Consider the following 27,977-nt stretch of genomic DNA (forward strand, 5'->3'; position numbering starts at 1 on the left):
ATTGGCTCAGAAACACCTACCTGGGCACTAAGCCCTATAAACTGTCTCCCAAAGCTTGTAAAGAAAAATAGGCACTGGCAACAGACCTTCCCTGCAGCGCCTCTGGGAAAGGGATTTGGACCTGCATATTGGAGGAGGCACATGTGGACTAATGTGGGGCAAGGTCCTGGTTTACATGCAGAAGCGTTTGAAACCCCTTTCTTGGAAAGCTTCCCCTTTAGTCCACCCATGTTCTTTCCTGAGCCTGGAGAAAGCTCTGGGAAGTGCTGGAGCAGGAAGATCTGCCTCCTTGCAGGGGGCAGGCTCTCTATCCCAGCAACCACATTCCTCTATCCCAGCTCTCCTGAGCCTCCCACAAGGTATTACAAAGCAACAGCAAAGCTCTCTCCAGCTTGCTATATTTAACTGCAGGACCCTAAGCCCCCTCCTCCCTTCCCACTCTTCTAGAAAAGCCAGGCAGAAAGATGGGAGAAATGAGCTGCTCCTCGCTGCTGTCACGAGCCTGAAGCCCAGGTTTGCTGACACTGCCTCCGCGCTGGGACTCCTGCGTTGCCGCGTGTGCACTAAAACCATCGGGGCGTACACAGGAGGAGGAAGGGAACACTTGTTTCTGCGTCTCAAGAACTGAAGGTACTAAATGTTAATACTTGGAAATCAACAAGCGCCAAGAACAAGTTCCCCACCCACCCGTCCACCCTAGGCTTTGAAGTGTTTTCTTTCTAGCTTTACCTTGGCACGCTGGCCAAATAAGTCACAAGTTTCCGAAGGTCTTCCTGCCTTATTCTGTCGTGATTGCTGCGGGCTGGGAAGGTCAAGACAGGACCACCTCGTTTATCACGGCCACCTGCGGAAAATAAAGGATTGTTAGAAAATCAGGCAGGAAGCACACGTCAAAAAAACTATGTGCACTGAATTGATAAACGTAAATTACGGCACATTCAAGAGCTCGCGCAGTCTTTGCGGCTTTCAGGCTTGCCTAATTGAGGAAGACATGCTTGCATTTGCTGGAGCTCCAAAGGGGGGAAATTAAAAAAACAACACACAAAGAAAATTGGTACTAGCATTTCTTAGGACTTTCGCCTAATCCCGTCAAATCTAACATAACTGCCATTCCAAGCGGGCAATGCTAATGAACTCCTACTGCGGGGGTAGTTTGAAACTGGTCAACACCAACAAAGTGAAAGTATTTTTCACTGTTACGCAGCGTATCGCATCGTTCATTGCCAGAGAGTTTATAAAGTCCCCCTGGTTAGAAGTGATGTATCCCAGTAATGTTTATGCAATAAGACATTCTAATCTATCTGGCAATTCATTAGAAATTGAAATTTTGATTAGAAGTTCATGCCCCCTACGCTTTCTATTTAGAGAGTGTTGTTGGCAATTGGAATGATTTTAGGTTTGTTTTTTTCCCATAGCTTTCCTATGTTAAAATCCACTCCTTTTAAACTGCCAGCGTCTTGCACTTCATCTTTTACAGCAGTTGTCAAAAAGCTTAGCCATAAAGGAATGGCTCTAGTCTGAATTATACAATCACAAATACAGGGGTAATGCAATCTATTCTACAGCACCTTATTTAATCTCCACCATGAATAAAGTTTAATAAGCTTGAAACTGAAATTTAGTGCCTCACCCAATGTTTAGTTCTTCCTCCATATATTGTCACAGGATTATTTTCAGGAATTCTGTGTCGTTAAATAGTGCTTGCCTTGTTAGGAAAAAAGTCATAGCAAAGCTACAGTTCAAAAAGCTAGCACAAACTGCAAAGGCCTTGCAAATAAGCTGTAAAAATGCAGATGAGTTTGCACTTGTCAGTGGAAAGTATAATCCCTTTAACAGAAGTATCACTCCTGAGAAAGGGAAATCACGTCCTTCTCTGAACTAACTTACCTGGTCAACAAGATGAAAAAGCTATGCAAGGACATGCACGTCTCCAGCACCGATCCGTGCTGCATTCCCTCCTGCAGAACACAGGACGCCCGCACTCGGTGGGGCTATGACTTGTGTAGGCGTCCTAAACACCCTAATTCAGTAGGAAGAGTACTAAGAGGCTCTGCTGCAAGAGTAGGATGAGAACACGTGCATTTGGAAAAAGAGTATCCTGGATCATCACAGGATAAAGGACTGCTCTGGGCAGAATTAAATCAGGATTAAATAATCCTATGGCAGGAGTTGCTGCAGGTGGACAAACCAGAAACCAAACAGCTGAGACACACGCAGGTACCCCCAAGGCCCAGGTTTTCCAGCTGGCCCTGCTTACAGAACAGAAAAGTCACTTGTAGGTCCAGCTCCCATCTGACAACACACTCCCTGTGCACTTTTTTCTGAAACTGTCCATTCAGTTGATGCCACGATAGGTACAAGCTCACCTTCTAGCACACTGTCTCGCTACATGACCAGAGTCACACAGAACTGGGTAAAAAATAGCAAGGTAATTCCTATACATACATTTTTAAAATTATATATATATTTAAATTGCTAAGATCTGTCAGAAGAGTTTTCTACAGCACCGGAGAGTATACAGGTCAAAGTCTGTGACATAAACTTTATCTACACAAATAGAGATGCCAGTGTTACCCTGTGCACCCCAATACCCATCAGCACTGAAATTCCCATAGTTTTCAATGGATCCTATATACCTGATGGGCTACATCCTGCAACCGTCCAGTGGAGCCAGGTCATGTCTGATTTTTCCAGGGGTACAGAGAGGTAAACAAGAGATGCCATCTTCATTTTGAGGCCTCATGCAGCCAGGGGTACATACAGAGTACAAAAACTGTTCTGCCTAACCTCCACCCAAACACCTGTGCCTGATGTTTGCCTTTGGCTTCACACCATGAAGGTGAGGAAGGTCCACGAGAATTTGTTGTCATCTTGGCTGATCCACGCCTCTGCCACATAGCACGAGAACGGAGGTTTAACGTAACAAGGATTCAATTTACAAGGAAATAGGCTCATTTTTATTTTCATACCTATATCCATATATGTATTTAAAAATTCCTCATGTTAAGCACATTCTCCCTTTGCTGAGATTATTTCACACACCGTAACACCACCAAAATCATTATATCGTGCATGATCTGTCCAACAGAAAAGCAAGCCAGCCTATAGAATGGCAAACTGATGTAGTAACTGAAGCTGGAGGGAAATGTTTTTTCAACACAGGAAGCTTTTCAAGGTTTTCAAAAATTTCCCATCATATCAAGATGTAACTAAGGCTTTCAAAAGCTTCCAGATATTCACTGAAGCAGAGACCTGAACTTGAATTGCATCCCAGAAGAACATTTCAGTTCTTCAGTCCTACCCACTATTCAGCCAGGACCTCTCTCCTCCTCCATCCCCAATTATTTAAATATTTCTACCAAGTGGAAAAGCACTAAAAGACATGAGATCAGGAGACATCCAAGCCCACAGTTATAATCCTCTCCCAGGATATGAAACACCTGGGAAGGGTCACAAGCTTCCCACAGCCCAGCAGCCCTGATCGCTCTGATAGTGCCCATTCACCTCAGCTTGGTGAACCAAAAATTGTGCTTCTGACCAGGGACTGTGATCCCACCTACAGTTCCACCAAAGTCAGCTCTGAAAAATAAACAAATAATTGCTTTTCTGAAGTCTGGTAGGCTGAAAAAGTTTAATCGGAAAGTTCTTGACACTTTTACTAACAGTAACACTGCTCCACCTGCTACAGAAAAGGAAACAGGTTCCAGAACGTTCCTGTCCTGTCTTTGCTTCAGGATAAAAACCGTCTCTCAACAGATCCTCTAAACTGTCCTCAGGGGAGCAGGATAAATAAGGCTCTAGCGCAGAGTCAGAAGCTACCAGGACAGACCACAGAAAATGGGTTAATTCTCACTGGAGGAGGAAGGTTACATGATGACCCAGTTGGAGGTTTCTGGATGATGGAAGGATAAATAAGTGCCTGGACTGATTTGCTCTAGTCCTGTGGCACAGAAGAACAAGGAGACATGGGGCAAACCTCAAGAAACATGAGGTTTAGAAACAAATGATTCTCATTTGTAATAAAACTACTGCTCTATGGTTTGAGCAATAGGGTGACATTATTATTGCAAGTGCATCATACATATTAAAATCCTCCACTCGTTTCCAAATTATTCATGAGCAATCCCTAATTTTTATGAATGCCTGTATCATTTACAATTTTATGAAGAGCCTTTATGAAGCAACATCAGGTTTCTTCCAGAACAAACCATGGTATGTTTAATTCACCATAAGACTTGCAGGGTTCGGTAACTGTGGTTTGCTCTCTTAAATACTAATAATATGCAGCTTTTCCATTACACTTTATAACTGCAAATCTCAGCTTTTCTAGGCAGACTAAATGGGATATTACTGTCATTAAACTTTAGACACCTAACATGCCAATATTAGGACCCTCATCTCCTCTAACGAAGCCTCCAGACAGGTAGAAACAGCCACTAAAAGAGAAAATCTTTTGGCATTGGCTGTACTGGGAGTCTACACCTCTCCTTTTCTTTATTATCTTCTTCTTTTTATTTTAATGAGGGGAATAGTGAGGTACAGAGAAGGGAAGAAATTCAGCCCAGATCCTACAGCAAGTCACTTGAAGAACCAGGAGCAGAAATGAGGTTTTCTGTCTCTTAGTCCACTGTGTTTGAGCTTCAGAGTACTTAAGCTAAAAGTTAGCAACTAAAAACATCATTGAAACTGTCCCTGCTTGTTAGCGATCTACCCAAGGAGGCTAATCTTGCCCCACATCACCCATGAGCTCAACACCAATTTTACATGCATGCAGTCTCTTCAGAGCGCTATGCAGCATAATGTCTTAAAATGAAAAAAATGGAAGGAAGAGTCTCAATTGCTCCAATCAATATGTCCCATCTCCTGCCTCCCACTGGGCTCACAGGCATGGGATGCAATAATCAAACATGTTATTAGGTTTGCTAATTAAAGTTATTAAATGCTAAAACAAACAACTGATAATTTCTAATTGCTTTTCAAGGTGGGTTTTCATGGGCTTTGCTCTGATTTACAGAGGCAAACAGATGGTCTCGTTACTAGTGCTCTGGAAAAAGGAGTTAGAAAAACACATGTTCTTCAGGGCACAAAGTACACTGAGAACAAATATTTAGCTCTGTGTCTTGCATTCCTCCTACAACACCCTTTGTTGATGACCTTGCCTGTCAGTGGCTTGCTTGCCAGTTCTTCCCATCTCCCTTTCTTCTGGCCTGTACAGAAACCATTGCTAAATTCAGCACTTGTTCCCAGAAGTAGGATTACCTCATTTTTCCTCCACAAATCATACAGGGGATATTGCAGTGATGGCACAAGGCATCATGACGCATACCACATTAAAAGAAAACAATAAAGAAACCTCAAAAAACCTGCATGGAAGCAGGCAACAGTCAGTGACCTTCTGATGACCACTATTCTGGTCAAGCCTGCAACCAAGAGGAAAGGGACTCCAGCCACAAGATCCCTGTCCTGGCAGCTGCCTGAACTGATATCTTGATCTTCTCAGTGGTGGGCTCAAATGTTTCTGCCTATGGTGGTTCCAACTGCCCTCAGGTAAGCCAAGATGTTGGCCAACCCAGGGTACTATTAACGTGAACTCCATGTAGAGGCCGTCCCAATTTCAAGCTCTGAGGCACAACCATCTGTGATTATACACAAAAAGCTGAAATTCCATCTCTGCGTAATCCTGTTCAGGACAGGAAATTATCAGTTTCCTTTAATGCAGACTTCTTGTATACAACAGATAATGATTTTATCGGGCTCTGTTTTCAAGCTGCATCTCTCCAGTTCTATCAGCCATTCTAACATGATACTTACCTGCTTACACATATCTGTATTTAAGGGATTCCAGCCCTCTGCCTCCTTGGCACTCTCCTTATAAGCATGAATTCACAAGGATTAACCACAGATAAATACCCACACATGTAAAGGCTCCCGAGTACCTTGTGTAAAGTCCTGCAATGCATCAGCAGCGGAAGCAGGAGCAGTACACAGTATCTCTGGCCCCCGTTCAGATGTCTACTGCTGCTTCATCTGACCCCTGCAGATCATAAGCTGATCAATCTTGATGTTGCAGTCCTGCCGAGACCATAAGTGAGTTTCCAGAGGAACTGAAAGACTCCTCAAGAGGTATTTCAGTCCAAAATATGATGAAAAAAATGAATGGTAATGAAGAGAACTAGGAGACAGAGGAGCTCAACTGATGTCAGACGCCTCAATAAAATGACAAACAATATAGTCTGGATTTCTAAATCTAAATGACAGACTTCCTAGGAAAGCAAAGTATCAAATAATTGGTATACAGAGTCTTAAAATAATATTCCTTTCTCTACCATAGCTGAGCTCAATCAGAGTCTGCTTGCTACCAGACCTCTATACTAAAACTCATTCTGATTTGTTGTAAGGATCATATATAGGATTATCTGTATGACCATTCTCAAATTCAGCTGGTTCCAAAGCAGGTGATTCTAATGTGACCGTGATGGAAATTTAAGCTCCCACATCAAGCTGCCCTGAAAACTACCACAGCTGCAGTGCAGTCATCAGGGCCTGATCCTGGTGTGTTGTTCATTGCAGCATCCCATATCCCAGAATCAATTGCCTGAATCAGATCCTAACGGCAAACATTTGGAACGTTACATTTAGGGTTAATGACTCCAAAACCAAGGCTGTTTGTTCCCACCAGAAGATCTCTCGGCAGAGCAGATCAGAGGCTGTAGACCGGATGCTCAGTACAGCCACTGGAGGATCCCATTTCCCACCAGGGAAATTTGTTCCACAATCACCCAGAGCCACTGCATGGATGTGAAGAGATGACCTGTTGTGGCTTGAAATAAACCTTCACTGATTTATGAAAGTATTTTTGGGTTACTTCTTTAATTTTAAATGTTTACTTGCCAACAAGCTGCTAGGAGAATTGTCTCATTTTCCACAGAGAAATTTGTTGTCCCAGCAAAGCAGAACTAGGGACAAGTGAGACTCATTAAAACCAAGGAAGAACTTCTTTGCGTGGAAGGCAAAACTTCCAGAGAGAGTCCAGAGGAGCCCATTTCTTTCTCTGGAAGAAGGTGGTTTGCCATGAAGTATCAAGGCAGCACCAGTACTCTCCTCTCCAGTGCTGACCCTTACTCACATCTATGCAAACCTCACTGCCTTTCACCCCAGCTGCAAGTTAGTTTTTTTGATCTCGCCTCCTCTATCGTAGGTGTATGGAGATAGCTGTATATATTAAAAAAAAAAAAGAGAGAGAAAATAAACAAAATAAACTCCAAATCTTCTAAAACAAGACAGCTCACTGCACACCCTTTTGCCCCGGGGAAGGGAAGGTAACAAAACAGCACATGGTGATGCTTGTCACGCTGCTGCTGGCAGTACTGGCAGGCATTCCAAATGCATGCCACTGGGCATAACACTAGAAGCTGTACAGAATAAGGAGACACAAAGAGAGGCCACACACTGATCACGCCCTGTTGCCTTCCTCATTTGAGATGGACACAGAGAAACAGCAGCGACAAAGTTTCTGATGTTCACCAGCAAAGTGAAATACGTCATGAACTGATTTGATATAACTGGCTGCTCAGCTCTGCCTCATCCCCAGCAGGTAAGTCCTCAACAGCTACAGCCAAGTAGAGGATCATGAAAATTAATGAACATTCAGGGGAGAGTTCAAGCTACTGGGTTTACATAATTGCTATTCGGAAGGCTATTTTCCTCTCTGGTTTTAAGAAGAAATTCAGCCCAGAGCTGGAAAACACTAGCAGATGAAAATGTTTCTGAAATTGTACATCCCAGCAAAGGATTTCCATTTCAAACAGCCTGTATTTTCCCACCAAAAAAAAAAAGTAAAAAAAAAAGAAGTGGTATTAAACACACACACACACACACCCCAAAAAATGGCTGGATGCCAGTTTTTAGGGGGCTGGATCCCCCAGCCATATGAAGTTCATTGTGTCTTTAAGGACGAGAAAACCCTGTGAGCTGGAAGAAGATGGAATGTATATAGACCTTCTTGCTTCACAGGCTCAGTTCCTTCCTCTCACTGTTGTTTTGAAAGTCCCTGTCATGAACTGAGCAGCTATACCCTGCATCCTCTGTGACCCATCGACCAGGAGGTGGTCAGACACCCAATCAATGGCTTGCGATCCCATAAGTTCTTGCAAGTCTTTCTGGATAGAAATTTTGATTGGGTTGATTTTTTGCCCAGTTGTGTAAGGCACGTGAACCTTGCCGCCTCTCCACAAGGCAGCACAGGCTGCGTCACTACTCTCACACATCCAAGTAAGGAAGTACACAAAGGAGAAATCTCCCTGCTCTAAGGAGATATTGGTGGATCTTGGCAAGCTGCTGGTGGTCCAAGTGCCAGGACAGTAAGTGCTGGCAGTAACTTGACATTCTCCACAGAAATTGTTTAATTTAGTCCATGGCTATGGTTAAAACATATGGAAAGAAATACGGCAACTGATTCTGCACACTACATTTACAACCTGTAAATGAAATCAGAAATCCCAGGAAACACTGTGATTTCTGTTTTAACTTTAGAGTCCCGAGGAGGAAATCGAAACAGCCCCTATAGGTAAAGGCTCTTCTCTAGCCTCAAAAATGACCTAACACTCTTGAAAAACAAAAGGAAAAAAACAAACACCAACAAACCCCAGCAGGCTCAGACCTCATCAAAAGACCTGGAAACTTCACAGTCTAAACTTCCTCGTTTTCTTCTTCAAAAAAAAGTCTTCACCAATGCCGCAGCAAATTCTAGATGAAAGCATGATGGCTCAAAACCACTAGGAAAATTCAATAGCCAAACAATGCTATGTTTTTCTAATAGGATATTTCCTCTTTTTGGAATTTCCGTTGATTTCAAACTACATCAGGGAATGGTATAAAAAGCAAGACATTTTCTGTAACAAAATATAAAAGAATTGTTGATGTTTCATTTGAAATTTCCATTCCAGAGGAAGAGGAGAATGGTAACTTCTAATTTAAATCAAAACTTTTGGGGCAAATACAAAAGCTGATGTAATTCAAAAATTAAATATTTTGGTTAGTTCTATTCCCAACCCAATACAAATTCCAGTGTCCACAAATCAACATTTGAGACTCCCTGAAACCTGGATCTCAACTCTTGCGGTGCCCAGAGGGCTCAGGGATCTCATTTTAATCCTTTCTCTGGAGAGTGGAGTTCATCCATCGCAAAAAAAAAGAAAAACATGCCCCTCCACATGTGGTCACATGTACCCCAGCACTGTGACCTCTGGTGCCTTCAGACATGTTTTTGGGAAGGTCAGAGCCTTCCCCTCTGAGCCTTCCTCTTTGATTCATCCTGGAGGCCTACATTTAGTGAAACCTAATTGCAAATTGTGCTTTCATCTGATTAATTTTCACTGAAATTCCTCCTCTGAAAGACCTTTTGGGAAATCTCTCAGTCTTCCCTTCAGGCTCAGACGTCATTGTGACCCGACTCACAAGACACCCGTGTGGGCTTGGGGACAGTGGCTTTTGAAGGGTGGAGATGGCGGTACCGTTACCACATCCACTCCTCCCTGCCCTCTGGCTTATGTTGCCCAAAGTCCATAGAGGAACGTCCCGCTTTGCTGAACACGCGTTCAGAGTTCTGCTGGTCAGAGCTGCAGCAGCCCACCAGGCTCATTACATCCTTCTGTCTGTTGCTGACGGTTCCTCCACACTCAGCCTCCTCTCACAACCCTGGACAGCCTCCTCCTCTGTACTCCTGATGGTACCTGGGTGACAGACAGAAGTCGACACGTTGCTGTTCTTCCGAGCGCTCCAGGGAATGGGAAGTGCTGGGAAGGAACCTGAGAAACTTTTCTGGGTGAGACGTGGGGAAAGGGCAAATGTTTTCCGCAAGCCAAACAGCATTAGCCAACTAACAAGGTTTTCATAGCCTGTGTATGAAAAGCTCCATGTGTGGAATAGGAGCACGGTACCACGCTTCCCTCCCTCTCCTGAGAGCCTCATACACGTTGCACCGATCAACAGAAAACCTCCTATAAATATAATCACGCAGCTGAACAACATCCCAAGTTAAACCAGTCGTCTAAAACAGCATCTGTGTTTCCTCGGAAAGCTCAGCTTCCAAAATACTTCATCACCTCTCATTAAAAAAAATAAAAAACAAACACCCAAAATAATCTACAACCTGTTTTATTTCCTTTCCTCTGCGCTCACCTCCTTCTCAGAACACAAGAACCCGTCTGTGGCCTGTAACTTGCTCCCTAGTGGTTCCCAAAGCCATTCTGTTGCTGGAAGCAACACAGTGCAGCACCCATGCAAAGCCAAGGTTTTATTAGGGCTTAGGCAACAAGCAGGCGGCCAAAGCTTTCCCCCTGCCAGTTCCCGGCTTAATCTGCTTCCACGAGGTCCGTGATGGAAGCAGGCGGCGATAGCCGGGATGCACAGTGCTCCCGACTGCTCAGGCTCTCTCTGCTTATGCGTGCCGAGATGGGATTTTCAGGTGCATACACAATGAACTTTGCTTAGGTTCAAGTCTAGCTCATACATGAGATCACTGGAAGAAATCAAGGTCCAGTTCCAGGAAAAAAACGCAGCATTATCTGCCTCTCAACCCTCCTGCGGCACAGGGACGCGGATGCTGCCTGCTGCTGGCTGAGCCAGCCGAGGCCAAGCGCCAGGCACAGAGTCCCAGACGGCATTTAGGCTGGATGAATCTGTGCCCAGCTAGTTAGAGCTGTGTTTCAACTCTGAAATTAAGTGCACTTCTGAAAGCTTGAGTGCTCTTCTGAGATTCCAGGGCTGTGCAGGCAGGTCCTGATGTGCCGGCGCTGGAGCAGGCAGCAGCCGGTGTCACTCCGCTGTTCTGCCCTACTGCTCTGCCTGGTCCAGGTGTGGAGCATCCACACCGCTGAAACACAAGGTAGAGGATAGCCCCTGCCTGAAGGAGCTCCTTTGTTCTCTGCAGCCTTCCTGCTGCAACACGGGCTAACAGACGAACTGGTGAGTCACAGCAGATGAGAAAAGAAATAAGCTGTGTAACTGAGATGCTCAGCTGAGATTTTGGTGTGTGTGCGCTGATAAATTCTGCTGGTGTAAGGAGAACCCCCTTGACAACTTTACTGTAGTGTTATCGTTAAAATTAACTGTAGTATAAAACTCTGAAGAAGACTCAATAAAAATCTCCTTTTCTTCAAGGAAACCTGATTACAAATGCAATGTGCTCCCAGAATCTGTGCTAACTACAGAACACATTTTTTTAAAACTTCTAAAGTCCAGCTATTTGATTTCTCTATTTTGGCAAACATTTTCTCTTCTGTGCTCAAAGCATACTCTAGGAAGTTATTCCATTTTAATTAAAAATAACCTAGTCATCACTTGAAGTGCTCAAATCCCTTTTTTAATCTGCTTTATTACAACAACCCAGGGGCAGACTGAGCAGTACTTAAACCCTGGGCTGGAGGGCGATGCTGGGGCTATTGCACTAAGACACCAGAAGCTGAGAGCATTTTATCTGCAAAAGCCCCTGACAACTGTTGCCCACAGTCGTTGCGTTCAGACACCGTAGAGACGAGGTGTAAAACCTAGGACCGCTCTCTACCTAGCTGTGCCAGGAACAGGCACATTTTGAGCCGATACAAGTCATGAGGCTGGTGAGACTACGAGGAGCGAGCTGTCCCTTGCCTACAGCAGATCGCGGTGCAAATCCCCGGGGGATCACTTTGGCGTTGCTCATTTAACGCCCTCCCACGAGGCAAGCTTGGGCCAGGACAGCACCTAACGAGCTGATGATGTGGTGTGAGAACCTCTGGCTCAGAGCTGAATGCAGGCACTGTCAGTGGAAGGGGCTATATAAACGATCCAGACAAGTCGTTATTAAATATTCCATGAATTACCAAATGATCCTGTAGTCATTTCCATGCAAAGGAACAGCAGGAGCCAAGCGCTAAATTCCAGTACGGTCCCTGCATAAATTCCTTCCTTTCACTTCCCCAGAGTGTCTGGTTCAGCTCTGTGTCACAAACAAGTCTGCACTACGCTGTGTTTTTATGACTACGGTCTCCTCTTCGGAGCAGTGAAAGACAACCACCATGTAAAATATTTCAGGACATTCAGAATGAGACACCAGTCTCTTCACCAGACCACCACGACTTCTCAGATATGATGGACAGAGGTTTAGCAACCTCATCTGCCAGTTCCCTCAGGTCCCGCGGATGTATTCCATCAGGTCCATAGACTTGAGCACCTTCAGGTTCCTGAGGTGTTCCCGACCTGATCCTCGCTGACCATGGATGGCTCTCCATTCTCCCAATCCCTGCCCTTGTCTTCCGTGACTCTGGGGGTATGACTTGTGCCCTTGACAGTGAAGACTGAGGCAAAAAAAGCATTGAGTACCTCGGCTTTCTCCATATCCTGGGAAGCCAGCTCTCCCATTTCCTTCCGCAGAGGGCCCACATTTTCCCTAATCTTCTTTTTACCCCCTATGTACCTATAGAAGCCCTTCTTACTGGCTTTGATGTCCCTGGCCAGGTTCAATTCTGTCAGGGCTTTGGCTCGCCTAACCCGATCTCTGACCTCTCAGACAACTTCCCTGTACTCCTCCCAGGCTACCTGTCCCTGCTTCCTTGAAAATTCACCGCCCTGGAGTTTCATGTCATTGGTCAGAAAGTTTAGGGTTTATAGAGCCGCAAATCCTTTGCCCAAGTCACTCCTGGATTCGTAATCCCTGGGCCATTTACCTGCTGCTATATGGGAATATATCCCAACCATTAATCAAGATGAAAGCTTTTCCTGCCTGGCCAGGCACCTCCATGGCTCAGCAGGCTGGCAAGCCCCACCCTTATGGGCCTTGCTCCAGCACCCAGGAAGAGGGTTGAGAAGGAAAAACCCAGGCACCTAACGGCCTTGCTGCTGCTCTCCTCCCCTCTGCAGTTAGCATTGCTGTGGAGATGAAGGAAACAAAGCAAAGATTGCGAAAAAGGGGGTGGGCTGGTTTTGATGCAGGTTTTCTTATTGCACCAGGGAAGATCACCAAAAGCAACTTGAATGATTTGCAATCATCAGAAACGCTGGCACTGGAAATACCCCAGTTTTATGCTGCCAATTTAAGTGACTTCATGCAAGATTATGATTGCTTCAGACTTCCTATTCCCCCTCTCCCTGACAAGACGTAATTCGCTCCAGAAACAATATCATCCAAGGCATTTCCATATTCTCTACTCCTCATCCACACCCAGTTCCTTGAGATTTGTCTCCTTAATGAAGGCTGTAAATCTTTGTACAGGACTGCAGGAGATGTTTGAGCATCTGAGTTATTAGTAAATGCAGCAACAATGGTGCTTTTAACTGTAAGTTGATTGGGATTGCAAATGAAACACCAGTGATTTATACATCTGAGTGCTTCTTACAAATGGGAATCAATGCTCTTCACTGACGGTGAACCCCAAGCACATCCCTGAACCATGCTGAACGCTGAGACAGCACAGGTCTGGGCTGAAGCTCAGAAGCTGCATTTCATGCCACCTGTCCATTTACCTGTTTCTCAGAATATGAAGAAAAACACCATGGGCCACTTTCTAACACTCTTGAGTATTACTGGGTAGCCCTGTTCCACGTACAGCCCTTTCCTTAGCAGAAGAGCTGATTTAAGTAATACAAAGTCCAAACACAAGACTGGTCCCTCATGACTCTGCAATACCATAAGGACCAGGATGCAGCAGGCAGTGCTCGTGCTGGGCTGGAGGGATCCAGAAAAGATGTGCTCACCTGACACGAAGGCCACTTTCTCCTTTAGTATAGGAAGGACATCAGCAGCTTTTAAGCCATCATTTCGAAAAGAACCTGCAAAACAAAGGAAAACAGGAAAGCCACATTAGAAGAGAGCATGTTCTCTCTCCCTGCTTCACCGACACTTCATATTTCTCAAAATCAGCCTCGAGAAAGTCTCTAAATTACATAAAGTACCAACAGCCAGACCCTAATGGCTGATACACAAATAACATTAACATCAATAGAGATGTGTTCGTAAACAAAAAATACAGAGAATTAGCTCATCGGTTTACCCTTCAGAGGTTCTGAAAGGTTAATAATTTCTGAGCAAGGAATCAGATTTACCTCTCTGTGTCCCCACATGCTCTCAGGTGTCACCCCTGGGACACTCAATTCCCGAAGATGAGCAAGCTCACTGGCTGAGCCTACGCTTGTGAAAAGTAGCACACGGATGAGTGATGTAACTCAATGCAAAGCCAAGACCAATGTAACTGCAATTTGAATAGGCACTGGAACACGGTTCTGAGAAATCCCTAAAGAGCACTTAGTGTCAGTGAAGTATTTTGGGACCAGGAAAACTAGTCCTGGTTGTGAATTCTTTACGTGTTCCAGCAAGCAGGACTTTGTGCACTCTGAAGATACTAGACTTTGCTACTAACTTAACCTCTTAACAAGAATAATCTCTCAGATCCCAGGCTATAGCTAGCTCTTACACCAAAGGAAGGAACCGTTTAGCCATTCGCAATGTTTGGAATTCAAGCAGCTTGTATATATGCAACTCATCCAACCGTGAAGCAAACGAGAACAGCCAATGTGCTAGACACATCACAATGGCTCAAAGACACTGAAGCGAAGTACTGGGCCAAATTCCTCCAGCTGCAAGATCAGCAGTGTCAGTGCAAGTTGAGTTTTGGCCAGTATTTGTTAAATTTGTCAGGGAAACAGCAAAGTCAATTCTTAGTCACTTAACTGTGCAATAAACATTATACATAACTGAAGTCTTAGTGACCATTAACAAAAAAAAAAAATCGGCGGGTGCGGTATTCGTATACGTAAAACACAGTAAGGACTGCTTAGCTAGAGCCCACTATACTGGGGGCTGAAGGACAACTTCAAACACTTTCCCACGAGGAAGAACCACAACTCACGGAGGTAATCCACATGGAGACCAGGAGAAAAATGCATCACTTTTAAATATGGTGACCTCCTGATCTGTAGCAGGGCAGGCTGCAGGCAAGGAGCTTGCTGCCAGCAGCCCCAATGTCCTGACTACGTACAGGAAGGGCAAGAAAAGACATGAATGGGGACAGTGTTGCCAGCTTCATCTTTCTCGGTATCCCCCCAGACAGGTCAGTCACCCTTGAAAATTATGAAGGAGTTGGAAAACGGTGAGCCTGTCCTACAGACAGAGAATTGACAAAAACTCCCAAGAGCTGCAAAACTTCCCTCAGGATGAGGGAGGAAACTCCTGAAGGTAGATCAGTGCCTAAAGCAATGCCCCTCATCGGGGTGATGTACCCAAGTGGCAGGTCATGACCCACAGATGAGGCCATGGCTACTGCTTCTAGAGCTCGCTCCAACTCCTGAAAAATCCTCACTTTAGCAGTTACAAGAGCACACTGTCAGGTTTTCCAGCAAGGGCTGAGGGAAGGGATGCATAAATGGGAAAACCAATGCCTGTAATAAGGGCTCCAAAAGCAACAGCAAATCTGTCTCCAGGAGAGCACAGAGCAGCAATGATGCATTCCCCAGTTCATAAGTTATTATAAGCATACCCCTAATAATGCTGATTTTCATCCTATTCCCCAGCTGTTTCTAATACATTCAGTTTGTTTGTTTGCGTGCTGGATCCAAAGCCATGTCTGCATAGCACCATCGAATTTTTTTGCCACAGAGTCCTGAGAATACAACCATGCAGCCAGTTCATGACTAGATGATGATGGAGGCTGTACTTTGTATCCTGCCCTACATCTCTCACCTACTGCTGTAAGACACCAGCCCATCTGTAGCAGAAGGAGAGGGGACATTTGGATGAAGGAAGGGCAGGCTGAACACGGAGCCATGCTGCTCATTGTCCACGCGCTGGTTTGCTTGTTCGCCTTCATCAGAAGGATGAGACTACACAGCAGTGCTCCTTTTGTCCTTCTACGTGCAAGTCTCACCATGGTAGGCAAAGAAGCTTGATCGGTGCAATCGCCTCCTTACCAAAAGAGAGGTGCAGGGCGCAGGGTGCCATGTCCCAGTCACCCTGCAGCCCCCCACGCCTTTACCATGCCCTGGTTTACTGTGCTAGCTACATAGCAGGGACACTGTGACTATCCACACACCTTTATTCCTCCGTGACACGAGATGAAAACACCCCATGCCTGCAAGAGCCGCTGACAGAATAATGTATTCTTGTAAATTTGGAAGCACTGAAAAATGAAAGCAGATCCTCCGGATGGCGGAGTCGCCTTTCAGGACAGAGCAGTGTCACAGATGCACAGCCCATCTCCTCGCAGGGATTCCCCGCGGGGCAGAAGCAGCTCACAGTTTTAGGTGAGATGCTGTAATGAGAAGGCAGCTGGGTGAGATGGGAAGCTTAAGGCATGCTTCCACAATAAATGCAGCCAACCTGAGATGGAGAAAAGAAAATGCCTTTTTCTCTGCACAGATGCCCCGGCTGGGCTGGGGAACTTGCTGCCGCAGGACAGGGAGGCCAGCAGCTCAAGGGGCTTCCTGAACGGGTTAGAGATCGGCAAACAAGAAACATCTACAGGGAACTGTAAAGATTAATAAAATAAGCAAGAGTTTTGGAAAGAATATAAGCCTACAGAGTTCAGAGTGGAAGCCAAACTCTAACTCTTGGATAGAAATATAAATTATCCCTGGAGAGAGCCCCGCAGGCTTTAGGATTTCTTTCTCTAAGCAGAGTGCAGGGGCTCTGCTGGAGACACCATCCTGGGCTAGATGGACCCACGGTCTGCTCCATAGTGGCTTTTCCTAGAAAAGCTTCAGCTCTAATCTGAAAAAATGCAGCTCTTGGCTTCAAATAAAGATCAGCTGCTAGAAATATGGAAATACTTTCTATACTGAAAAAAGTATGCGTAGGCAAGAAGGCCTCCTGTCAGAGCACTGCATGGGGCTTAATCACTTGGCTCCTGATGCCTTCAGCGGGAGTTGTTCATCCCAAGTCCCATGCAATGTTTCAGGAAAGGCAGCCCACATTCTCATACTTCTCAGAACAGATTTGACTATTTAAAAACTTTGGCATGAAGTTTCTTTAACCAAACAAAACTGAACTCCTTGGGCTAAACCCATCCCTCGAGGAACTCCACTGGAGTCCAGGAGGCAACAGTAGGATTAATCTGGTCCATACTGTTTCTTTCTTCTTCCCTCAGTAAAGGCCTCTCCTGTATTTGTTTTCCCCACGTTGGTTTTTGGAGCAGTTACCTCCTAGGTTTATCATAGCCTATTTGCCTTCCTACCTCTTTTATTTTTTCTTTCCCTCAAAGCCTCAGTGGATATTATTTTTGTTTGCAGTATGGTAGCATCTTGGCTTTCCACAACGTACAAGCAGGAGGGATGTCTGGTGTGAGCAGAGAGAGGCAGAACAAAGGAGACTTTATTATTCTCACTGTAGCCTTTGCAAACTGAGACACAGAGAGATTGACTTGTCCAGTGTCAGCCCTAAGTTTGTGCAGAGCTGAACCCTCTTTTCCCCAGTGCCTTCCCAACGGTCTTCTCATACAACCATCCCTTTGTTTTCTGCCACAATATAATCCTCCTTTTTCTTCTCTTCACACTTCTTGCTTCCTCCTCCTGCCCTTCTCTCGCCATGATTCCTTCTTTCTGCGTTTCTGTCTCAAATATTTACTTTCTGTGTGTGCTAAACCCTCTTTAACCCCTTCCTTCCTTTCCCGCACGCTATTGTCTGTCCCCGCAGGGCTGTGAGTTTGATTTCTCTGATTTTCTACAGGCCACGGAGAGGGGCTCAGCCAAGAGCTACAGGGGCCTTTGCTGCCAGTGTTTTGCTGACTGAGGCTCAGTGGTTCAGAGGCAGAGAGGCCACAGCATGGCACAAGCATTTGGTTGAATAGAAGCAACATGTGCTCCAGACTAGCATTTTTAGCACCATCTGGCAGGGATAAATGGGGCTGGACCCCGCATCTGCCGATCGCTCCTCTGTGGACAACAGCCTGATCCCTGATGCAAAGAAAGAGCATTTTAGTGCCCTGAGCCCCCTCAGGAGCCTGCAAGGCTCTCCTGCCACGCTTCCCTGCTGCAGGCAGCAGACGAGCAGGTTTTGACTTGACAGAGGAAGGAAGGAAGGATTGAATTGAATCTAAAGGCAGTACTAGCCAGAAAATAAATACAAAATTAATCTGTAAATAACATTACCAACCATTACTGAAGATTAACCCAGAGCTATATACTTCACTAACAAAGGCTATTATTCTCCTCAATAACCAATAAAAAGAAATACCTGGCCTCACAGGAAACATCTGTAGTCCTAGGGCGGGAGGTCAGAGTGTGGCAGGGACAGGGTGAAAGGCAGGTTGGACCAGCACCATAGCCCTGGGCAAGGATGGCAGCTGCCCCCTCCACCCCAGATTCGCTTTCTCAAGCAAGAACTTCTCACCGGATGCTCCTGACGTGTCCGCCCTTCCTAACCGAATGAGTGCAGCAAACAGACTGACTGCACCCAACATGCCTTAAGCAGTAAGCGTGGTCTCTGCACGCAACACTCATCTGAGCAGACCAGCAAAAGCCAACACGGACATTGCTGATGTTTTCCATGGAAGCATTGCTGGCATTGGCTGTGTTTCTCACCCCATCCAGTGCCGGGGCTAGAGCCTGCTTTCAGCTCTGAAATGGAAATGGAAATAATCATGGGGACCTCCGTAGACTTCTGATGGCTTTCCTGCTATATAACTGAAGACCCACACAGCATTTACCCTTGTGGTTGAAGTCTACTTAATTCTGCTTGTATGAGTGTATATAAACACAGGATTATAGACATACAGGTATGCAAAGTATGGCACAGGTACCTCATATAGGATCCAACCATAAATCTGCTGTGAATCTGACACCTAGTACTCCTGATGGTCTTGTGCAGCGTAAATGGTTTTATGCCACCAGATCAAGTTTGCAGACTGACACACAGACCCACACAATAGCCTCAAGAGTTACAAGAACCATCAAATAGATTGTCTGCATGGAAGAGTAATCCCAGTGCACCACATGCCAAGTACTTTATCCCAGCTGAGACAAAATTACGCTCATTACATTGCTGAATTTATTCTAACATGAAAAGATGAATGTCGTCTCTATGTGTAATACTTACACTCAGTCCAAGACTAATATTATTTTCTCTCTGTTTCCTTATTCTGTCCTTCATTTTATTAATTATACACCACTACTGCTCTCTGGAACATCCTTCTGGTTACAGGAATTGGGTGGCAATACTACAGGCTTCTAAGTTTTGCCAGTGCTTGTCAGAGGTCCAGCTGCTTTTCTGCCCCTCTACAGTGACAGGTCGGTCCCTCTGATTCCCCACTACTGGAACCTTTGCAAAGGGACAGACACTGTCAGCACAGCCCCCTTCCCTCCCCTGCCCAAGAGAGGCAGGGCTGGGCTTTGGGGGAGCTTGCTAATCGCCGAGATTGTTATTCCTTCCACGAGGTACTTGGCAGCATCCAGCCTCCCAGCACAGCCTTTGAATGTCCACACATTTAAACAGTAGCCTCAGCTTGAAAACACGCCAAAGAATAGGCAAGGCTTCGGGGAAGATACAGCCCCTTGCAGCAAGCATGCAAATTCATTAGCCTCTGTACACATGTGGCCTCTAATAAGCTGTGTTCAGCATCTGACGCCTAAAACATCGTACCCTGTGCGTCCCACCTAAGCCAACAGCCAGGTTTTGCCTTCTCATACGTGACACAAAACCGTTCAAAGCATCGGAAGAATACCGAATTAGTGCACAATCTGCAATGAAGGCCCTGCTTCATCTGCAGCCGTGGGGGATTTTATTCATTTCATTTTAAACATATACTAATAGAGATGCTAAGAGAATGCAATGACTGTGAGTCAATCTTTCATGCATTTCCTTTTCAATTTCATCAGGACTTTGGAATTGGGCTGAGATTTTTCAGTTCCTACCCTTAGAAAAATAATTAGATATCACAGGTAGCCCCGTGGATAGCACATATGACTGCTAGTCAAAAGACTTGGCTCTATTTGTGGTTCTGCTCCTAAATTGCTTTGTGATCCTGAACAAGCTGTTTTAACTGCGCTGTCTTAGGTTTCCTCTCTATAGAATGGAAGTAATGACTGCCCACATTAGTAAAGCACAGTCAGGTCCACGGACCTCAAAAGCACCTCACAAACATCAATTAATTTTGTCTCAAAAAACCTTTCTGAGGCAGGGAACTGTTGCAGTATACTTTTGTAGATAGGCAAAAATGAGGCACTGACAGTAGGAAAGACTTGCTCTGGTGATCACAGAAAGGACTTTTTGGGCAGGAAAAGGAGAAGTTAAGAGAATTGGAAAAATTAGGTCATCTGACACAAAATCCTGTGTTGTATTTCTTAAGTGTGCAATGGATGGATGGGGCGCCCCAGAGGGAAATGAGTGTATTCAGCACCTTGAGCTTTTAGTCATTAAGTGTCGTGCTGTAGATTGCCCTGCACTTCAGTGACCACCCAGATGCAACAGTCTTTTATGGTGTTAATAAAGAGCTATGGGGCATTTGTAATCTGAAGTTACATTTTAAGCACTGCCATGGTTTCTACCCAAGTCTAGTGTGCATGAGTATTTTCTTTTCATTTCACTCCCCTCTCAATTACAGTTAGATTCCTTATGGAAACATTCCTCAGAATTTTATAGCCCTGTAAAAAGTTTAGACCTGCTGATGGATTCCTGTAAGAAAGATGCAAGTCCTCGGTGAAGTAGTAGGGGTTGGGTACCCAGAGTTTCATCCTCTATTAAATTGTGTAAGTTAGAATAATTTTCTTTAAGTGGCACTGGTTTAGTCAACAGGCTTTATCCAAAAAGCTGCAGCAGGGCATCTGTCAGCACCTGTCACGTATCAGTGATTAGGGCTTCCCATCCATCTCTCAGAAAGCCTCCCTCTCGGATTCTGGAGGTCCCCAGCCACCAGTAACTTCTCTGGGACAAAAGAAGATAAATAAAAAAATATCTAATTATGTACAACATTCAGGAGGCACTTTGCTGAAACGCCAGCCTTACAAAGGAACCATATGCCAGTGCCTCAAGTGTGCTTTGCAAACATCTGCCTCTCAGGGGGATTTCATGCCAGACAGTAAGAAAGCAACTTTAATTAGAGGCCAATTGAGATCCTTGTCCCAAGGCCTGTGACTTCCCTAAAAAAAGAAAAAAAATCCCAAACAAACAAAGCAGTTACATTTGCCGCCATGCTTAAAAACAATCTGCACATTTTCTCTTTTAATGCAGAGACCTCTTTCTGATTTTTCTGACAGGGTTCAGCGTGCCCCATCCAAACAGACGCGCAGACTGACAAAGTTCCCATGGCCTTCAGGAAGATCCCTGCCCAGGAAAGTCGGTCGTGTCCAGTGTGTCGCAGTGGGTTTTAAATCAGTCATTTTTGATTGTGGTTCATCCAACATTCACAGACTAGCACCTCACTGGTAATAAGGCTCACATTTCCCTGTCTCACCACGCCCCAAATTCAATCTGATCAGATACATTTCTTCCCTTGCTCATCCCCTTCGGTCCCTCTTCCGTTCTGCCGGGGTTTATGATGCCAGCTTGCAGCAATTGTGTCATCGGTGAAGCTGATTTAAAAAAAGAAAATCAACAAAAAGACAACCCAAACTTGCCACTCCAAGAGGAGTTTTCCCTTCCTGTGCATGAATTCCCCAGTTTGGGATAAAGCAAGTTCCATGCCCTAAGCTCTTGAAACGGGCCAAACAAGTAGAAGCCCTGCTGGGATCGCAGGGGCTGTCCCCACCCCTGAGTGGGACGCAGTGCATCCAGACTAGGCAGGCACAGGTCTCTGGGTGATGAACCTTCGGACAAACAGAGGCAGCAGGAACGGCAGAAGAAAGCTCAGCAGCTAACGTGAGCTGCAGCACATCCCCACCGCACACACTGTGATCCTGGGCTGCTCCACCAGCAGCTCCCCACAGCCCTTACCCTGGAGAGCACGACCACCCTTCACACCCCACTCCTCCGACCTTATTCCATTTTCCCAGGGTCTACTGCTCTGCAAACCAGCCTAAGAACAACCCCAGCCCACTGGCAGGGGCTGTGCATAACCCACTGCAGCCTGCCCAGACCTCGCTAACAAAGCGCCGAACTGCAAAGCGGCGGCAGCTCCTCTGAGGGTCTCGCAAGGAAACGCTCTGGGGTGTCGCAGCGATCGGTTTAACTTCCCCGACAACATCCTAAATCTAAACAAAACCAGGGCAAACATTTTACACACATCAGCAGGCAGGGGGAAGGCAAGACACTCACAGGACTAAATAATTTATCTGCTTCACTTACAGATGCTGACATTTTTGACACACATTAAACATTAATGAAAATCATTTTGTGGATGGCTGAGTCATGCCAGTCGATGCATAATCTGCTGCCTCTCCACCTGCCCCCTTCACCCTCATCTGGCTCCTGTGGTGGAGCACAGCCACTTGTAACTCTGCCCAGAAAGAGGCTGGGCTCCCCCCGATGCCAAAGAGCAGAGCAAAAGCACTGAGGGGGCCGGACAGACCCTAACAAACACACGGACGAGAACCGAGCCCACCGAGACCTAACCCCGCTGCTGTTCAATTCACCAGCCTGCTGTTTTGTTAATTAGCTAACACGAGATGCTGTGAATCATTTTGGAAAGCAAATTGCTTCCCTGATTTCTAAAAGCTTCCTAGCTGCATTTTTTTTTTTAAACCTTACTATTTTTTCCTTCTCTCAGTGTATAAATGCCAATGAAATTACTGCCTGCCTCTGTTTAATCTAATGTTAGCCTACTCATATTTTCAGCTGCTCCCTAATGCCAGTACGGCCCCTTATGCCCAAATCTCTTTAGCATGCTAGTATAAATGTTTATAGCCCTAAGACTTACTGCTCTAAGAAGCTTGACACTTTTGTGGTAAAAACCATGCAATGTTATTGTAACGATGAATAGAAAAGGATCACCAATGGGTTGAAAATGCAGCTTTCCTTTAGTTTGTTCCAGCTAAGGACACATATAAAGAGATGACTGGGATTAAAGCCTCACTAGCTGTCTGGATCTCTTCCTGGACAAGCAGTTCCTAAATTTGCTGAAATGATACTCACCAGAAGGTAGAGTTACACAAAGCCACTGGGCAGCCTTCAAAGACAGAGGATACGGATTTAATCTCATCTTACATATCCCATTAGACTGTGAGACTGGACGCCAGAGTTACCAGAAATATGTTTTTCATCGCAAACATACTTTTCTTTATGGAAGGGGCTAAAATTCATCTAACAAGATTATCACCTAAACTCAGTAAATTGGTTTCTTTTCACTAAGGGGGAGCTTTGAGCTGCACAAATAACTGTCTACACGTTAATGGGATCTGACTGATCTCCAGAGGGTGCAAGCTCCTGCTCTATAGACCCCTGACAGCTGGAGTCAAATGACCATCCGACTCATCCCTAAAACACTGGGGGCCCCTCTTACCAGCCCACTGCCAGGTTGCAAACGTGACAGCCACAGACCTGACATTATGTCCTCTTTTTATTTTCAACAGAGGTGGCAGAAGGGCAATAAATTGGCAAGAATTTTTTAAATTCACAGATTCCATTGTAAGATCTTTTCCCATGCATACTCCCTTCTTCTGAAGGGTTTTTACTGGTTGGTGATTTCACTGATTTCAGTTTCACTGAACAGCACGCTCTGCAATAAAAGAGCAATTCCAGGCAGGACAAAACTGTCACATGCAAAGTGTCAGTAATAGTCCCCAAAGTTCATCAGAACTGTCTCCTAAAGACAGTGAACTTACACACTGCAGCCTGCGGTTTCTTACCAAGATCTTGCTACAGGCAGCTGCCAAGCCTCATTTCTGTACCATGCTGAGGAGCAGACCCCAATCTAAGCCTAATTAAGTCAACAAAAGGACATTTAATACCTTCAGTAAATTAGAGGTATGGGGAAACCAGCTCCTGCTTTCCCCCACATCTCCCTCTGCAGGTGAGATTTCACACCAGTTTTAATAACCTATTTCTATATTTTTCCCCAGCCAGGAATCCATCTTGCATAGACATTCTACTTAAGGCATCCCTGCTTTCCAACACAAACATGCACCCACACACACCTCCTCATATTTCGGCTCTCGATTTGCTGATAAAAGGACAGACCTTGTCCATGTTTCCAGCCTACGACTCAGCCTGGGGTTTCCGTGACCTTTTTCTGTAAACTCCAGCTCTGCTGCTGGAATCACTTGTCCATTATGTCAGTTGTTCAATAACTCTTAGGCACTACCACGCTAATACAGCTTTGAATAAATGACAAGTCACAGTCAGAAGTCAATGAAACATTAGGAGTGATGACAAAACAAAAATGGCAACTTAACTGCACAAAGGAAAAGAAAGGAAAGCACTGATATTTTTCTGCCTGCTTCCAGCATAAAGGCAGAATGAAAGACGGGCTGGAGAGAACAGATTCATCATGCTTTGGCTTCGTTATTATAATAATTAATTTATATTAGCAGGTGCACACTAAGAAGATGCGTTTCCACCCCTCTGCCACCACCAGCTGGTGCAACATGCATGTGTCAGTCATGGGAAACAGGAGTTGTGCTGATGCCCCTCACCATCCCTCCTGCCCCGCCTGCAGCTTTGTTACGGGGTCCAGCCAGCAACACTGGTGCAGGGCTGCAGAAACACATCGTGGAGAGCAGTTTCTACCCAAAAGTGCCTACAATGGCTAAAGCCAGCTATGGCTGGAGACCACCAAATGTGTAATGGCATTTCCCATATTTCATGGCAGCTGACTGGTGGCAGGGCACAGGTGTCACGGCCAGGGATTTGAGGCAGGACATAGACAATAACCTTCTATAAACCTGACATTCATAAACTTGTGCTGGAAAAGTAGCCAGGACTTCCAGCACAAAGTCTTGTTCCTAAGGAACATATCATGGAAATGTTCATGAGTCCACAGATCAGCCGGTGGATCCCACCACAGGACTTGGCCCGCTAGCAGTTCAGGGATGTGACATGGGACACGTGATAATGTTCTGCCTAAATTTTGTGACCTGATGAAAAATACAGCCAGTGGAAATAAGTCCACTTCTCTACCACTTTCCCGGGAAGCCCTATCAAATGCTGCAAAATCCACTTACAGCAAGGCGTACATTAACTCCAGCAGGTCGAGATACATAACACGGACTAGCAATGAAAGGTGCAGGATGAAGCAATAATCACACACCTGTGAATAAAAATTCATACTGAAACATTATGGAAAGAAAGTTACCATGCAGCACAAAACTCAATTTTTGAAGTGGTACGCTGGCTTAAATGACACAAACAACCTTTTCACAGCCACAAGATGCTTCTCTGGAAATGTTTTGTGAACTCGCACACAGAGAGAAAAACAAAGAGATAAATGGTCTCTTCTTCCCCTGCACTGAAAAGCTACAGAACTGAGCACACTGCCTGCTAGAAGAGTACTGACAATTAAGGATGTGTCACCCTGAGCAGTATCTCTGTCTGCACATATCTAATCTGCCCATTACCATCATCCTCAGCTGCTGCAACACAACCATGCACAGAAATCCTATGTTACAGAAATAAATATCCATTGAAGCCAAAATGGCAAGTCAGCTGAACACATAAATTGCCCAGATTCTACCCAGGGATAAGAATAATTATCTTTCCAAATCCACTTTAAAACCCTTGCTAAAGAATACTTTCTGAAGAGGTCAAGCCTTGATGACAGCTAATACTTTCCAATGAATCTTTGTTATTGCCCAAATACAAAGAGCCGTTTTAACGCATCACGACAGCAGAATGCCTCCTCCAGGAGCGAGCTGGCTCGCCTTTATATAGATCATCACCTAAGTGTTCCGTAACTCATATGACTTTGTGGCTTTGAAGGCTGTACTTTGATGTCCAACAGACAGATGTCAACATAAAAAGATTGGGGGGGTGGGAAGCAAAAAGCCCAAGCTCTGCACAGCCAGCAGTAATCGACAAAACAATGGTGAGCTTGTGTGTGGAGACCAAATAAGCAATAGCAACTGAGCTACCTCCTCACCCCTTTGCTTCCAAAACCTGTTTAACAACAGTGTAGCTGCAAAAGTGCTGGTAAGGTGAAGCCTTAAGTCACTGCTACCAGCTGAGCAACGTGGCTATGCAACCACTTACACTACCGCAGGCTCAGGGGCACCCACCGCTGCTAGAAAACAGGTTCCCAGCAAAATAGTGCACTTGAAGCTGTAACACCAGTTAGCAGTCCCTTGGGCATCAATTGTTTGAGGAATAGTGTGTTGTAGCTTACGCTACCACTGTCACTGCTGTTCCAGGGATAAACAGAAGGCTTCTGTCATCAGTGTTTTCAATCCAGCCCTTTTCACAAGCACTGCTATTCAATTATAATGATTGTTTTGTTAAGTGTGGTTCTACTCAGAAAACTGACTCCATAAAATCAGGATCATGGAGTTCATGTTTATTGCATCTCAATGATTTCCAGATCAAACGCAGTCAGTTTACAAGTAAAAAAGATGTTTGGTTTGTTTTTCCAACTACCAGGTCTACAAACTCATGCTGGGATCTAGAAGTTAAGTTGTCATCTTTTTGGCTTGTACAATTGTAAAAGGAATGAAAAAGAATTCTGCTCGCCCACTCCCGGAGCGCCTGCGTGTTTCTAGCTTCAACAGAGATAATAAGGAATAAAAATGAAGACAATATTTTCAAACCCCACTTACCTAATTCTGGGCTTCAGGGCTCCAGAAAGGTAATCTTATTTTAAAAGCTACTCCAAGGGCAACTCAAAGTGACAAGACTTGAGTACTACTTAAAATCTGACTGCATATTTAGGCACCTAAATAGTATGTACCTAACTTTAGGCAACCATCTTTCAAAACTGTTCCCCTTAATTTAGTCAGCAAATTAATCAGATTTGCATGTGATTACACATAGATAGCAGATCATTTCAGTAGGAAGGTGCTATTTTTACATAGACACTCGTCGGAGCAGAACTGCATGTTAAACTAAAATTTATGAGTCCGCAAGCTGAGTCTCCATTAACTATTTGACAGCTGCAAATTACTGCATTACAAACATCGCCAACTTGCTTACACAGACACACGCACGCACATCCAACTTAACCGTTTCCCAGCTGTCTGTCCGTAAAACCTCAGCGCTGTAGGGGATTAGCAGGTTTCCCTCATGGCGGCTCCTACAGGTTGTATTCAGGTCTCTGAGCCCCACTATCATCCACATGAAAGAATCAAGCTGCTCTAGGGGTGGAGGAACTCCTGACACCCAGTTTGCTATGGATTAGCTTCCCATCACATTGACACACAGATCCTCCAACTCTTTGTCATGTCCCCTATGAATTACCTACAGCAAAACCTCCACTTTTCAGCCATGTGTTTGCTTGTCCCATTTCATCCTCCCAAAACATCCAGCTCTTTCCTTCTGGGCTCCTGTGCCAAGTGGGTTTGGATGCCACTGGTCAAACATATATTATACCCCTGTGCTGCTCTGTGGACCCGAGCATGACGGCTGCCTTGAGCCTTGCAAAGGATTTGAAGGAGCCTTAGCTAACATCTGCATGTTGGAACACAGGTTTATTAAGGGTAAACATAGGGAGTGTTTGGCCTATTAAGCAGTTGTCACAGAGCATTGGTACAGTCGCTTTGATGCTGACCACCCCGTCTGGATCTGGGCTTTGCCTCCCACTGCCCTGCGCCTTTGGGAGTTAACGGCAACATCTGATGGCAACCAAAGAGATAATGCATAAGAGCTTACAGGAAAAGTGGGCTGAAAATAAAGGCTGGGAACATGGCCAGCATTTACAGATGTACTGAGTTAACGAGTTCAGAGGAACTTTCCAAAATATTAGCCAGTTTTACACACCCGGACTTTTCATACTGCCTCCACAAGCTGGAGGTGTCTGCTTGCAGGGGCAGTCCTGACAGGCAATCCTTGCAGCTTTACCGTGCCTCTCCTCCGTTTCCTATCCCCCTCCAACAAGGGCAAGCAAGGGTGTTTAATTAAATCCAAAGGTTATCATTTTTAGCTAAGTGTAAAATTGTTGATT

At 45.1% G+C, this 27,977-nt stretch overlaps 1 protein-coding gene across 1 annotated transcript in view; it reads right to left on the minus strand.

Annotated features, from left to right (window-relative positions):
- Window positions 1-27,977, minus strand: part of LOC104512871 (kalirin-like) — a 269,469-nt gene that overhangs the window by 101,054 nt on the left and 140,438 nt on the right. Inside the window, 2 exon segments of the mRNA XM_010156032.1 lie at window positions 730-844; window positions 13,729-13,803. Coding sequence (XP_010154334.1) covers window positions 730-844; window positions 13,729-13,803 — 190 coding nt within the window.

Source organism: Eurypyga helias, unplaced genomic scaffold (assembly GCF_000690775.1).
Source record: "Eurypyga helias isolate BGI_N326 unplaced genomic scaffold, ASM69077v1 scaffold27, whole genome shotgun sequence".
NCBI lineage: Eukaryota > Metazoa > Chordata > Aves > Eurypygiformes > Eurypygidae > Eurypyga > Eurypyga helias.